This window comes from Xenopus tropicalis, chromosome 6 (assembly GCF_000004195.4).
Source record: "Xenopus tropicalis strain Nigerian chromosome 6, UCB_Xtro_10.0, whole genome shotgun sequence".
NCBI classification, from domain to species: Eukaryota; Metazoa; Chordata; class Amphibia; order Anura; family Pipidae; genus Xenopus; species Xenopus tropicalis.
In genome coordinates, this window is record NC_030682.2 from 128,387,043 (window position 1) to 128,402,621 (window position 15,579).

At 42.3% G+C, this 15,579-nt stretch overlaps 1 protein-coding gene across 2 annotated transcripts in view; it reads right to left on the reverse strand.

The window, feature by feature from the left end:
- vps13b (vacuolar protein sorting 13 homolog B) overlaps positions 1-15,579 on the reverse strand; it is a 508,026-nt gene that overhangs the window by 13,381 nt on the left and 479,066 nt on the right. For both annotated transcript variants that reach the window (XM_002934409.5, XM_012965216.3), the window contains exons 54-57: positions 14,206-14,405; positions 12,948-13,066; positions 5,903-6,729; positions 402-578 (exon numbers count right to left, since the gene is read on the reverse strand). In XM_002934409.5, the coding sequence (XP_002934455.3) occupies positions 402-578; positions 5,903-6,729; positions 12,948-13,066; positions 14,206-14,405 (1,323 nt within the window). The remainder of the gene's footprint in view (positions 1-401; positions 579-5,902; positions 6,730-12,947; positions 13,067-14,205; positions 14,406-15,579) is intronic.

Sequence of the window (15,579 nt, forward strand, 5' to 3'; positions counted from 1 at the left end):
TGCCTATAGTAGCAGTGGGATAATAGCCTCTGGGAAGGGACTGGGGCTGTGGGATAGCAGGTATAGTAGGGAGAGATGGTGCCTATAGTAGCAGAAGGGATAATGGTGCCTGGAAAGGGACTGTATATAGCAGATATAGTAAAAAAATAAAAATACTGCATTGAGAGGCAGTAGGGGTTCCTGGGAGTTGTAGCATAACAATGGGAAAAGGACGTATGTTGCACAGGCCTATTATATATTAATAATTGGGTCTGTTTGCCCAGAGCCCAATTCATCCCTCTGAATAAAGCGCTAACTATTCAGTATGTTGACTTAGATTCTGTTTGTAGAGTACCTATGTTATAAAATAAGAGAATAAACAGGTTCTTGCCATTGTTACCTGGTTACGCAGCATTACGCACCTTTAGAGATGTGTTTCACAAAGGATGACGTGCCTCTGGAGACCCCACTTACAAACGCTCCTGGACCCCTGGTCAGTCCCTCATATGGAAGCCTGAAGAAGTCAGCAATGCCGTTCCCAATACTTCTGACCAAGCTGGCCGGGCTTCCGAGTATTTCCAAAGATCCAACAACCCAGCCTTGGAAGGAGAAAGAACAGATCTCATTTAGTGTGTGACAAGAAACAGAAATCATATGTTCCAACTAGGCATCCATGTTGTCTGTGTACATGGGATAATGCAATGGAAAAGGTGAACAGGGAGATGTTAACAAAGACACTTAGACAGCGAGAACAGGGCTGGACTGTAGCTTCCTAACTACAAAGTTCTGTGCTGAGCAGACCCACGGCACCCAGTGTCTCGCCAGCAATACCATCCAGACATTGGAGAACTGTTCCACAAGTGCCCAACATAAAAGACCAGCATGAATGGTGCTTTTTTTAAAACAAGCTATTGGATGCCAATATGGCATCTCATCTGAGTGACCTGGGCTTCAGAATGGGTTTGCTTTTTGGACTCCTCAGTGGTTGCGGTGCCAGGGATTATGAGCTGTTGGCAGGGCACCACGGCAGACTTATTGTAGCAATGTGTATAGTGCAGCCAGGCTGTACTTTTTGCCCCTTCCAGGCAGACGGGGTGGAATCTGTGTCCTAGTTTGGGTCAGCAAAAGGGTTAAGTGCATCAGTGTGAGCTAATGGCACGAAGAACATGATAAATGCGGTGCATTTGTGTATGATTAGCTTTGCTTTCGGGCCAGACAAGTATTTATTTTTACATGAAAATTCCAAGCTGCACCAAGAAGCTGGGCTGAGTATGTCCTCACATAACATGGGCCTCAACTACGGCGATTCCCCTGGTACCGTTTAATTGCTTCTGGATGCGGGCTTTACGTTTTTATTAGTGTTCTAAGCCTGACTGCAAATGGCTGACAGCTCATCAGAGAATACTATCGGCGTGGAATAACAAACGCATCACATCTTCCTTCCTAAAATCCAAAATTCTCATCTATAACATTCACCAGACCCCCCCACACACACACATTAAGTGGACTCACTACCCAGATCATCATGCTTTCCATGCTCTGGGCTCACAAGTCAATTCACTATGTGTCCCTGTCTACAATTCCCCACAGGAAAGCTGTCCTCTTTCAATTTATTTACCAATTTAGCTCAAATATATTGAGCCCCCAAGAAAGACTCTTCCGTTAACCTTTCCATTTTCCATTTCTTGAAAATTTGTGCAAAAACCCTACTAGTTCGGTCCATCTGTTCCACCTCCTGCTGAAGTGGTGTAACTAAAAAGGAAGCAGACCCCATGGCTGCAGGAGGCCCTGGGCACCTAGAACTTTCAAAAACTAGATTGGCCACTTTATACAAAGGAACAAGGTCCATACCGAACTGGTTCGCTTAGAAAGTAAAGTACAGAGCCCTGATGTCAACCCAACTAACACCGGTGGGATGAACTGGAAGGCAAGCCAGGCTCTGATCCCCTAACATCATTGCCCAGCTCCACTAATGCTGAACAGAAGCTACCACCACCAATAAGGTTCCAACAAGGAGTGGAAAACCCTTCCAGAAGTGTAGAGGATGTTACATCAGCAAAGGGAGGGCCAACCTAATACAGACACCGTACCCTTGGTTTGGGAATGAGACGGTGGACAGACAGGTGTTGGGAATACTTTTCGCCATTAGTCGGCAGCTTATCTCCCTGTGTATGGGGCACTCCAATGGGCCTACCCAACCGATATCTGGCTGGAAATTGGCCACATATCGATCAGACAGGGAGAGACGAAAGCATTAGCTCATTGATGCAGTTCTTGCCCTAACAGCCTGTGTCCCTCAAGGTGGGCATATTGGGGGAAGATCTGCTCATTTAGCAACCTCGCCAAACGAGAGGATCTTTTAGTGTATGGGCAGCTTTACTAGACCCCGTGCAAACTTTGCACCCTTTATTGCCTTACCCGGAATGACTTATATACACTAATAGAACTAACACAATAGTAAATACCTGAAGTTGTATACACTTTTTTTTTTGCAGCGGCAGAAGGAAATCACAGACTGAGAAGTTAAAAAGAAGACCCCTTAATGAGAGAGGCCTTTAAGCCTGTACATGTGTTGTCATGTGGCTCTTTAATCATGTGGTTAATCTAAAAGGCCAATTCATCAAACACAGATTTTGTTTTTCAAACATAACAACTGCAGAAAAGCTTTCCTTCCCCTCCTCACTGCTTAATAAATCTCCTGTGAGGCTTCAGGAGTGGGAAGAGATCACAGAGGAGCAGGGCTTGGGCTCCACACGTGCCAGATACATGCCAGCACACTTCATTTTGATCATTCTTTTTATTGCTGGGGAACGTTCAAAGAAATCACATCTTGCGGTCGAACACAACTTCATCAGCGGATGACGTTCTCCTCAAGCTCAGTGCTCGGCAGGCAACACAGTCTAGTTTCAGCATCACACTGGGGCAACAAACAGATATCCAGTCTGTGCTCCTGTGGATATTGCTGAACTACAAATCTAAAAGCCCAGCATAGCCATTTACTTGTTGTATTCAGGCCAAGAGTCAGGGCCAGCCTTCATAGTGGGGCCCCTCAAAGCTGGTACAGGTGATGTTCCCACTGATGAACCTATACGCACCCAGCACCCGCAGTTCAATCTGTTCCCCCTACTCTTGTACCTACCCCTATTTTCTTGTCCTTACTAACCCCCTTTCCAACCCAGTGTGCACCCCAACCAAAAGCACTAAGGATTTGGAGGGTAGGAAATTTTGACAGCTTTTTGAATATCCCTCCCATTACCTAGTGCAGATATGACCCAGGTGGCATCCCACCGCTAGAATTCAGCCACCCTAGGCCCAGGCCTGACCAGAGGAAAGGTGGCCATACATGGTAATATTTGCTCATTTGGTGATATTGTGCTTATGCCCTAAGGCCAAACGACTGCATTACAATGAAGGGGACAGAAATAGTTGGAGCAAGGACTGTATCAGTGAGCCAATGTGGTTCTTGATTCCGACATAAAAATCAGCTTTTCCTAATTGACATCTGGTTGATTTTTTGCCATATATCAGTTGGGGGGCCTGTCAGGGGGGCCCATACATGGGCAGTGAAGCTGCTAAATCGCTCTGAAGGACCTGAATGCCCATGTATGGCCACCTATAGATGACACAGACAGTCACTATTTATTGTGCTAGTAGGGGGCTGTAGGGCCTCTGTGTACTCGCAATGCCAGGGCATTGAATCCCAGTTCAGACATGTATAGGAAGGGCCATTATGCACAGCCTGATGGGAGCCTTTACAGCTCCATATTTATAAATGCTTTCGCTTGATAGAATCATGTGCAGGCTGGCAGGGAGACCCGGGATTCCTCACCTTAGAATGAGCTGAAGAGTTATGGCAGCCAACAGGTTAAGTGCCTATGATTAAAGGTTCTTCCTGAAACACATTAGGCTGTCGGCTTCACAGTATATACTTACGTTTTTATTTTTAATGGTATAAAGGACTTTTTTTTAGATGGAGTGCAGCTTTTTCCCTTTTTTATGCACTGTGTGAATAAGGCCAGCACCCATCTCTAGTTCTTTCCCTGGATACCGCAAAGGCATATAGGAAGGAGTGAGTCTGGGCAGAGATATATATTTTTCCATTGCCTTTCCTAAGTGCTAGCATAGCCCCAAGCCAGACTGCTGCTGAACAACAATGGGATTCTCAATTTTCATTGCCAAATGACTGCTCTACTTCATCTCCAGTTATGTATAACAGTGACATCCCCCTGTTACTAGACCCCCTGTTAGCAGTGTGTATTGGAGAATGGCTTTGGCAGGGTCATGTTAGGAAGGATCCGGTAGGGCCAGTGGAAGTGGTTCTGAATCTGCTAAAGACACAAGTACCCGGGGGCACAGTTCAGCACTAGGGTCCTACATGCAGAGCCTCTGTAATGGGCCAGGTGCGTATAGAACTAATTGCAGAAATAAAATCACAGAAGCATTCAGTGAGAAGAATTACAGCTTGACAGAAGGTTGTCCATGCAGCGTCCAACAGTTACAGAGAGAGGAATGAATGTGCTCCATCTGCGCTAGCATTCCATGAGAAATCAGCGCCTTAGACAAGTCTGTCTCATTAGTGCACTGGCATGCACCCCCGTCTGCTTTGTCTCAGCTGCCGCAGCGCTCCCCATGCTCGGCACAGGCTTTTCTATTGTGGTCTCTGGTTTTGAAGCTCCTCATGGAAGTCTCAGACGCAATGAGCTCAGCACCAGAACTATGTTAATGCGCTGCTGGTTTTATTTAAATCCTCAATTATTTATTTGTTAGAAACTGCTTCTTGTTCTTTCCTTCCTTTCTACTCTGGCCCAACACACACTTGTGAAACCTCATATATTTCATTGGCCTAGGGACCAACTTCCTGTCGCAGATGTTCCGAAGGAAGATTAAAGGTCACTACACAGGCCCAAACTCCAGGTCCACTCGCGAGGGCCCGGTTTCACATCATGGACCTCTGACAAACACACAGCTGCCTTCAACTACTGAGCTCATCTGAACAGAATAACAGAAGGTTCCTAGAGGGGAGAGGAAGTGTTATGTGCTACTAAGCAACTCAACACCAGGCCCCTCTGAGGGCCATGGGGAGAAAATGTTTATTTTGTGTTGGACTGGTCAGTGAGCAACATGTTTCTTAGTTAGGTATGAGCCAGAGCACATTACACAGGTACCCCCATATACTAAAGCGTAATAGCATCTCTAGTACGTTACTCAGTGAGAGACACTGGATAAACACATAATACAATGAGTGAAGTACTGAGTAAATTTACATTAATTACTTTTTGGATTTAGATGATTTGATATTTAACACCACAAAAGCAGGTCAGGAACAAGTATATTATGGTATACTCAGTGGCAGCACTACTGGAAAGGGGTGGGGGGTGACTGCGCCAGGGCCTGTCCCCTATGTGGTTCTTGTAAGATATCACAGTACACTGAGGACAGAGAGTGTGGATGTGTATGGGAAAGAGGCCTGTATGGGTAGGGAAAAAGGTCCATAAGGGATAAAATCCATAAGGCCAGACCTCTATCCCTGCCACTGGTAACATGTTTATTTCTGAGCTGGAAGTTGCCTATGATTAAGTGCGGCTACGCACGAAATGCGTCAGGCGTTCTGGGTTTTTAAGAATGTAAATAAAGTTCGAGTTTTATCCATTTTCTGGCTGACCATGGTGCTTTGCGAGCCGCTTTCTTCAGAGATCTGAGCTGGAAGTGGCCTATTTGCAATGTAATCACACTGGTCAATGTCTATTTAAAGCTTAGGGCAGACTATATCTAGTTCTGCACCATCATCTCTTTATTAGGCATGATGTATATCATGAGTTTTAGAAGCAGCTCTGTCTGTTGTTACATTTTCCAATTCTCTACTATATAGCGCTATAGGATTTTTTGGTACAATGAACAATTATATACTGTTTTCCATACTCACCTGCTCGGAACAGGGCACCCGCGGCATAATGCATAGCAAGGGCATGTACCAGCTGCCTGGCTGTCGTGAAGATAGGTCCACGTTCAAAGACAGAGAAGGACAATGGGGTGTGATCAGAGGCAATGTAGAGCTTGAGGGAGGCATGAATGCTGACCAGGAGGTTGACGGGTTGCACTGTTAGCTTCCGCAGCTTCACTGGATTAACTAGGGCTAATGCGTATAGCCTCACTTGTTCCGGTAACAGGTGATTAACCTTTGGTCCTGGGAACTTTACTGCGCTGTGCGGTATTTTGCTATCCGGGAGGTAGGTGTCAAAAAGTGTTTTAACGTAATAAACAAAAGTGTCTTCTAAGTAAAGTCGAGATGGTTTCATCTCAAAGCTAAGCTCATTAAGGTCGTACGCTTCATGTTCTACTGACAGAGAAACAAAGAATTTCACAAAGGAACTTTCCTTGAAAGCTTCTAATTCTTTGGTGGACATTTGGAACCCATTGGACTTTGCCCATCTGGCACTATCGCTTCTCTCCTCTTGGCAAACAAGAACTGGGAAATGGAAGTTGGATTTGTTGTACAACTGGTTGTCCACCTGCAGGTCTCCGCAGTACATCTCCAGGCTATAGAACAAGGTACTTCCACATGTTATATCTGCCTGGAGTTCCAAACACGGCTGTCTGAGGTAGCTGCTCACCGGTGTCACGCTAAAGAACACATTATCCAGAGTGAGGCGCAGAAGCTCCGATGATGTTTTAGCATTTGTGACATCATCAAAAATTCCAAGGCTCAACTGGGTGATGAAGAATTTGACCATAACACTCTGGCTCTGAGACCTATAGATAAAGAAGACAAGTTATTGCACTGCAGCATAAAGGGGAAGTACACCCCCATGTTCTACCTGAGTGCAATGAATAGGGCTTGTGCTGAGCATACTTTTCAGCTACAAAAAAGGGGAAACTCCATGTTTGGTCTTTGCAAGATAATTATATGACCAATGCACAAATAATCCCTTCTGCATAAAGAACTTCCTCGTAACAAAACAGTCACAACAAAAGGTGACGTTGCGTACTGGTAATCTAATTATCTACCTTGAAAGGACTAAACATGGAGTAGCATCAAATTCCCTGTTTAGCTCTAGAACGAAACTGTATGGAAAAAGTATGCTCAGCATAAACTTATGTTTATGATGTTTGAATTCATGTTGAATAAGGGGGTATACTGTCTACAGGAACAAATACTTAATATAATTTAATACAACAAGGCATGTCCCACTGGACTGCACACTTACAACTAAGACTTCCAACATAATGATTTACAAACGGTGAAGTTCATTAAATATTTGAGCAGAATATAAAGGACACGCAAACATTTGACAAATACAGGTATGGGATCCATTATCTGGAAAGCTGTCTTGCAGAAAGGTCCAAATTACGTGAAGGCAATTTACCCTGGACTCCACTTTAATCAAATAATTCACATTTTTTAAAATGATTTCCTTTTTCTCTGTAATAATAAAACAGTACCTGTACTTGATCCCAACTAAGATATAATTACCCCTTATTGGGGGCAGAACAGCCCTATTGGGTTTATTTAATGGTTAAATGATTCCCTTTTCTCTGTAATAATAAAACAGTACCTGTACTTGATCCCAACTAAGATATAATTACCCCTTATTGGGGGCAAAACAATCCTATTGGGTTTATTTCATGCTTAAATACATTTGTAGCATGGTCAATGTAAATAATGTTAGTGAGTCAAGCTTTGTACGACTAAATGGGCAGCGGGACAACTAAGAAGAGTTCCTTTAGCAAGGCAGGTCAGTAACAATGGCTATATACCATAGGTACAGTAGCTTGTGGTTTTCAACTTCTGAGTCCTGGAAAACTAACTTAAATGCAGTGTTCTGTTTTGCCTTTAATAAAATGGTTTACGTGATACCCTAACATATCAGATGCACACAGCACAATCATCAGACAATGGGCTCTTATGGTATTTATATAGAGAATGAATGCCCCTGGATGAGTGAGAAGCCTTACCCTGGGAAATGTTAGATGTTAATATATGCTATTACCATGAGGGTCCTATTGTATAACAATATTGTTATAACACTGATATTACTCAAGAATTTTTTATTTTGAAAAAGTGTGTCGTAGAGCACCTAATGTTGGTGAAGTGATTGGTAAAGTCATTTTTTTGTGAACATGAACATATGTTGCAGCCTGTGTAAGAGATATCCCTGGCAAACTGGGGAGAAGAGGTTCTGCAGTAGCTGCAATGCCGGCCATATTCTCATCTGTCTTTCAACTATGAGGATTTTGAAGATGGCAGAGTACCATACATGCATAATTTTGCTGGTGATAAAAATGACCATGACTTGTTTGATGGTAATAAAACCTGGAAATTCCCCAGCAAGTGGTACATTAGTATCTTTTTTACAATCCATGGAAACTTGTGGCATTTTACGACATAAACTTATATGTGTAGGGTTGTGGGAGATGCCACTAGTGCTAGGTTTGAATCCCCTGTAGGGTTTCCCCATAGAGAGAGAAAGTGGGCCACTGTTTTCCAAGCACTAGATGGCAGGTGTGCTTTGGGTACTGTAGGGAGAACTCCCCCTAGTGGTGCTTAGGGAATTGCTCTCCTAGTGAGGGGTTCTCTAGAAAGGAAGGAGGGACTGTAGTAGTCAGTAGTGATATCAGCAGCTTTAGCTTGAATGAGAACAGTAAGTGGGGCTGGTTTTTTGTTTAAGGTAAATTATCAGAGCATAACACTAAAAGTTAAAGTTCTAGCAGACACTGTTAGATTCTTCCTAAAGCAGAATCTATAAGGTGGGTTCCCAAAAATGGTTTCTAGTAAGAGTGTGATAGTAGCCTTAAAGTAATTGCAATTTACAAAAGAGCAAGTAGTAAGGGTTGCTAAGAATACTGTAAGAGCCTCAGTTTAACAGTCTGCTGCTATGTACCCTGGGTAATAAAATAGCCATGCACCCCTGGTGGTGGCATATGGCGCTGTTTCATTAAAGTATATTCTCGTGTATAGTAATACATGTATCACGTTATGTTCCCCTAACCACTGACAATATAAGAGGTGAGTTCATGTAACCCATGTATGCCAAGTGTAGCCAGTCAGGCCTGACATATCAGTGTATGTATCTGATTATAACATGTATCTTTCAACTCTGGCTAAAATGCACTACGGAACTGGCCGTGCGGTTAAAGGCAAGTACTGTCACTAATGTTGTGTTTCACACTGTAACTTGCCCGTAGCTATAATGGCCTATAAATGGATAGCAAATTATGTCTATAAACCCCAGTGTAGTATTTGTGCATGGGCCCTATCTCAACACAATCACATACCCCTTTTCCATTGATTCCCATGTTATGATCCCATCCCTGCTATCCACCCACACCCCTATATGTGGCTTTTTCCTTTTGATAGTATAAAGCTTATATTTTTTATTTGTGGCCATGGGACCCCTTAAGGCTCTTGGGTCTGGTTGAGGTCACAATCTCTGCAAGGCACATTGCTACGCCCTCGAGCAAAGGACTGGTCATAAGAAACTGACTCTATTTCTGAGCATAACGTGCAATTGCCAAACTGCACAAATTCACTCATTTAGATCCTCTGGTTGAGTGACTATGTGGCGGTAATTATTAAATCCCAAAATACTTATGCCATAATCAGACAATCTGACGTTCCCATCAAACTCTGTTTCATCCCCACAGAATTTTGGTTAAGAAAAAAATGACTGGTTTCAGGATCTCGAACACCGATATCACAGCACATACAATATATTCCCTATCTTTACTTAACAGCAAAATACACTATTAGCCCAACGTGATAGACTAAAGAAATTATGTGAAAACTATTTCTTTATCACTTTATTTAGGGTTATTTGGGGAAATTGCTGCTTTTCTGGGAGTTTAGGCGCTTCATGGCTGGAATATCTGTGAGTAGCAGAAAAGCTCCATTTTCACAAATGCACTCCAGTTGTTTTATGAGACCTTTTATACGGTCAGAGTTGGTCCAATAAAACTTCCATGAGTCACAGCTCACAATAAAAGGAGGACGTATTTTCATTTGATACCCAAAGTATCTCTCTGGCTGCTTCCAACCCTAAGTGATTCACTTTATGGAGCTAAAAGGGCTTGGCAGGCAGTGCTGGTAATACATTATCTATTTGATTTTCTGGGTATTCCACACAAAAGAGACAGTTAAAGGCAAAATAGGCCAGATCAAGTATCACAATAGCAAAAAATACATTCTCAAAGTTCACGCCAAAATCGGAATAATTTTAAGGGAGAAAAGCTCTGTAAAACACCATAGTCATATTGTCATTCTCTGGGCTCTGGAAGTTCTTGATTTAGCCCCCAGCAATCCCGTCACCAAAGATGATATAATTAAAGCAATTCTCTTTTCATTTGTCTTCTACTCACCAGCTGTATGTTATTCAATTTAAACCCAATTTAAACCACCAGTATTTCTGCTCATATGGTGCTGCATGAATAGTGAGTTCAAGCCCCCCCCCCCACTCTTTTTTTAATGTTTCAGTTGGTTTCACTGCAGAACTTCCCATTGCTCCTTTAGAGATGCAGCTGACTGAATCAGTTGTGATTCTGCTTCGCCCACAGGGACAGAATGACCAGAGTACCAGGTACTTTAATGGTGGACCCAGGCCGTCATGGGCAGCAGAGGAGGAGAATTCCTATCGGCCCATGCTTATTTCCACTATGGAACTATATACAAATCTAAACCATTTAGCACTATCTATATCTATTTGCTGTGACTGGGCCCTGGGTGTCAGGTTCTCTATTGGGCCCTAGGTGACCCAGTCTGATGGGAGGCTGTAAGCAGAAAGCACACAGGCCTAGCAGATAGGGGTGATAGGCTGATGCCAGTGGAGCTGTGCCCACTCATAAAAAGTGACCAAGCCAGGCAGTCCCAGCAATCCGACCTGTACATTTGCTGACTGTACACACATTAATATAATAGGAGTAAGCCAGGAACACATATCACCCTCTTTAAAGGCCAAAAAAGCAGGAAAAAATTTAGAATCCCTTTAAATATCCTCTTGGTAACACAGCACTACAGAAATACTGCATAAAGCCACTTGCCCTTTTCACCCAATCAAACGTTCCTGTAAGGCGACATTCTGTCCTGTCTGAACACTGTGTTACTGCCAGGAACCCAGCACAATTGTAAGGTCTGGACGATAAGAATAGAAATCAGGCAAACAAACAAAACAACAAAACAAGTACAAGCTGGTGCCCATTCACAGATTTTACATTAAGATTTTTTTCTTTCTGTCTCAGTTTTCAGCTTTCCCACAACTCTCAGATTCCCCTTTATTAGGCTTTTATTTAATTGAGTTATTTGTAAAGTGCAACACTACCCTTGTTGTCCCCACTAAATGTTGAGAATGGCAACAAGGCTTGCACTCTAGGCAGTGTTGCCACCTGTCCCCAAAGAGCCTTAACACATATAAAACTCACATAATAAACTGCTAATTAGCAATTAGATGCATACTGCATGCAGGCCTATCACCTTATCTTGATTTTCTAGCAGTCGCCCATACACTGGCTGGGCACAGAGATATAGGTGGTGTGTAGCTAGGCTGAGCTGGGGTATGACAGGACATAATAAGGGTGCTTGAGGGGTGTATAGCTTAGAACAGTGATCCCCAACCAGTGGCTCAGGGGCAACATGTTGCTCCCCAACCCCTTGGATGTTGCTCTCAGTGCCCCCAAACCAGGGAGTTATTTTTGAATTCCTGACTTGGTGACAAGTATTGGTTGAATATAAACAAGATTTCCTACCAAATAAAGCCCCTGTAAGCTGATAGTGTGCATAGAGGCCCCTAATAGCCAATCACAGCCCTTATTTGGCACCTCCATGAACTTTTATGGTGCTTGTGTTGCTCCCCAAGTCTTTTTACATTTGACTGTGGCTCACGAGTAAGAAAGGTTGGGGACCCCTGGCTTAGAATGATGGCTCTTCCAGCTCTAGTGAGCCAAGACTGCTTATAAATAAAAAAAAATAAAAAAATAAAAAGATTACATTGGTTTATAGAGAACAGTTTGTGATAATTTATTTGTCATTTATAGGGCTCTTCCTTGTATGAGGAGGAGACACAATGCTTTTTAGGATGTGATAAGGAGGGACATTGCGCCTTTTGTGTATGGAGCAGTGGTGTTCCACCAAGAGTGGAGCTGTGGATTAGCTCTGCTGAAGTCAGGACAGGAGGATCCAAGAGTTCACTGTGAGCTACACAGCATGAATCACAGTGTGACTGGAAAGAGACAGGTAGCTGTCTGGGTCTGGAATTGTGTCCCGGGTCTTTTAGGGGCCACTTGTAGAGTGAGAGAGGGAAGTTGAGCAAAATTTATTTTTGATTTTGTGGCAAGTATGGCTTGTCATAAGTGTAAACAGACTGTGTGCTGAGGAACAGAAAATAAAGAGAAGAAAAAGTCCTGTTATATCACAAATCTGGTGTCCCTGTTTATTCTATGCACAAAAATGCCACTTGCCTACCATTACAATAACTTTATTTATCTTCCCACAGCTGTTACACACTGACTTGTAAAATGCTGGCACGTTTCAGCAGCAACAGCTTAGCCATGGTAGCAACTAATGTATCAAACTGTAGGTAAGAGCTGGTTGGCTGAATAACATTTATATAAGCCTCACAAATAGAGTGCTGAGTATTGGATCAATTAGCAAAATTATTGGTATTGTAAATGTCCTGTAAGTCTGTCATTAGAGGCTGAAGTTTGTAAGGCAGGCCCCAACCTTGAGAAAGGGTGAGACAGGTAGGGAAGCGGGAACTTCTCCCCAAACTCTTCTGCCGTTGCTGGGACTGAGAACAGTTGGGAGCAAGTTGTACATGGTTGGCATAACTAGTACAGAATATCTATCTGTAATTAATAACAAACATAAAATTAACATAAAACATTTACAATTATATAATCTGACCCAAGATCCTCCTCTGAGGCTGAAGAATATGGCTCTTTCCTTTGCCCAAAAACCTTTTTGGATATGAAGCACCACTTACCTATTAAGGCTTGTAAGGACCGGTCCGGCCCTTCCTTCTGGCGCCAGGGTAATGATCACTGTCCCGCAGTGCTGAACAATATCCACATAGACATAGCCATACCCAGTCAAGAACACAACCTAAAAACATGACACACTTGCCTTTACACACTTGATACAGTGCCAGTGATTTAGCAGGTACATACATTTGACATGGATTAGAAAAACATATTCTCCCAAGAAGATAAAGCTAATTAATCCCAATTAAGTCCAGACGAGATCTTTGCTTCTGAAATGTCAGAAACAATATAATTTTTTCCCTACTCATTGACCTTAACAGAAGCAATTTCCCCAGCAGCAAAGGTAAGGGAAATAAGTGGTTCTACTTCTGGGGAATGTATAGTCTTGACACGGTGGAGCTGATTTATGAGCATATTCCCAGTGCATAGTTTAGGAATGAGTATTACAGTGAAATGAGTTGGTTGAAGATAAAGGGTGAGGCTATAGGAAATGTGCAGACATGGCTTTCCAGATGCCCTTTGTTATTACTCAACTCAGAACTGCCAGAGAATGGATACCTTCTAATCGTTCATATTTAACTGTAATTTACTGCAAAAGAATAATAAAGATGTTGGACATGAATCCAAGTGTCTCTTTCCAGAAGAAACTATAACATAGAGTAGAACCGCACATCCCCTCAAGTCATTTATATGGTTTAGGTTTGCCATATGGCCATAGAGAAGCAAAGCTTAATGGGGTGGTTCACTTTCAGGTTAACTTTTAGTATGTTATAAAATATTTCTATAGATATATAAAACCAACAGGTCTTGGCTTTTTATAGCTTTCCATCTTTCAAATGGGGGTCACTGACCCCGGCAGCCAAAAATGATTGCTCTATAAGGGTACAATTTTATTGTTACTTTTTATTACTTATCTTTCTATTTAGGACCTCCTCTATTCATATTCCAGTCTCTCATTCAAACCATTGCCTGATTGCTAGGTTATATTGGACCCTAGCAACCACACAGTTCTGAAAGTAGCTGAACAAGAAGCTAAATAATAAAGACTACTTGCAAATTACCTCAGAATAGCACTCTCTATATCTATGGAGTTGCCACCCAGCAATTAAGAAAAAAGTCTTATTGGAACTCATCCCTACAGCAGAAGGCTTTGTGGGTGGTACCTGGCGGCTGTAGATTTACAATACGTAGATGGATGTTGGTTGGATATGTGGGCTCACTTATTACCGACTTATTAAGTGGAAGCATTAGAGTTCTTACCTGAGTCCCCTGGTTATTGATGTCAATCAAATCGCTCCACTCTGTTGCTGTATCTTCGTGGGACAGAACTTTCAGGTAGATGCTAGGAAGCAAGTCTTTGGTCTTACAGTCTGGAAAGCTGGAGACTTGATGGTAAAGTTCATGATGGAGTGAACACTCAGCTGGGATTCTTCGGCAATAAACCTCAAATTTCGGCATTTCTACAAAGAGAATCTCAGTCAAGTTTTCTGAATAATTTATTTGATACATTTTAATCAGAACTCCATTACGTGTGCCAATAATCTGAGCGACATTTCATCCAAGGAACTGAATGTGGAATTCCAGTAATGGTTATGGCACGTGGATTAATTTCGAGTGGCACATCAGCACAATCATATATAAAGGAAACTGTCATGGATATAAACATATACCTATACTACCTATATACTGTATATATACCTATATATAAAGGAAACTGTCATGGATATAAACATATACCTATACTACCTATATACTGTATATATATACCTATATATAAAGGAAACTGTCATGGATATGAACATATACCTATACTACCTATATACTGTATATACAGTATACCTATATATAAAGGAAACTGCCATGGATATAAACATATACCTATACTATAGGGAATGCTTAACAATCACAATCAATTATTACTATGCTTTATTTATTTAGAGATATACATAACCCAATTGTATTCCCTCTGCAAACACTTTAACCACACTGTGTGTCACTAGTACATTACAAATTGCTGACTCGTACTGGAGTCAGCCAATCAGAGCAGGGGAAATCAGTCGGTGACTCACAGCATGAGTGTGTTGGCTGCAGCTGGAAAAAAAAGGTTAGGCTGAAGAACTCACAAATCTTAACATCCATAAACAACAACAAGATTGTTATAGAATTCATTATAGTGACAAACTGTCTCTATAATGAATTGAGTCTCAGAATGAGATAAACCTCCCAATTTACACTATAAACACTACTTACAGTGTGCCATATTATGCTTCTGCCTTTATTAAATATTACCATGGCACATTTTCTGTCCCCCCCTCCCCGCTCTTGGGGATGAATACAAATGACTTGGTATAATACATAGGGTTGCACGGGAACATATCAGCGCTAACTCAAAGGTGCTGGTGAATAAACAAACTCATTGCAAGGAGAGAAATAAACACACAGTGATTGCTGAATAATATTGGGACTCGTATTTAGAGGATGTCTGGCAGATTTCTGACAAGGGAGCAGTTTGTTCTTGAGGACAAATACAGACAAGTTGGTCTGGGGAAGTCACTGATCTCCTCACCCAGACAAGAGGAAAATTGGAGGTGACTTCTGAAAACAAACAACACTGCTGCAGAGGAACCTCTTGGG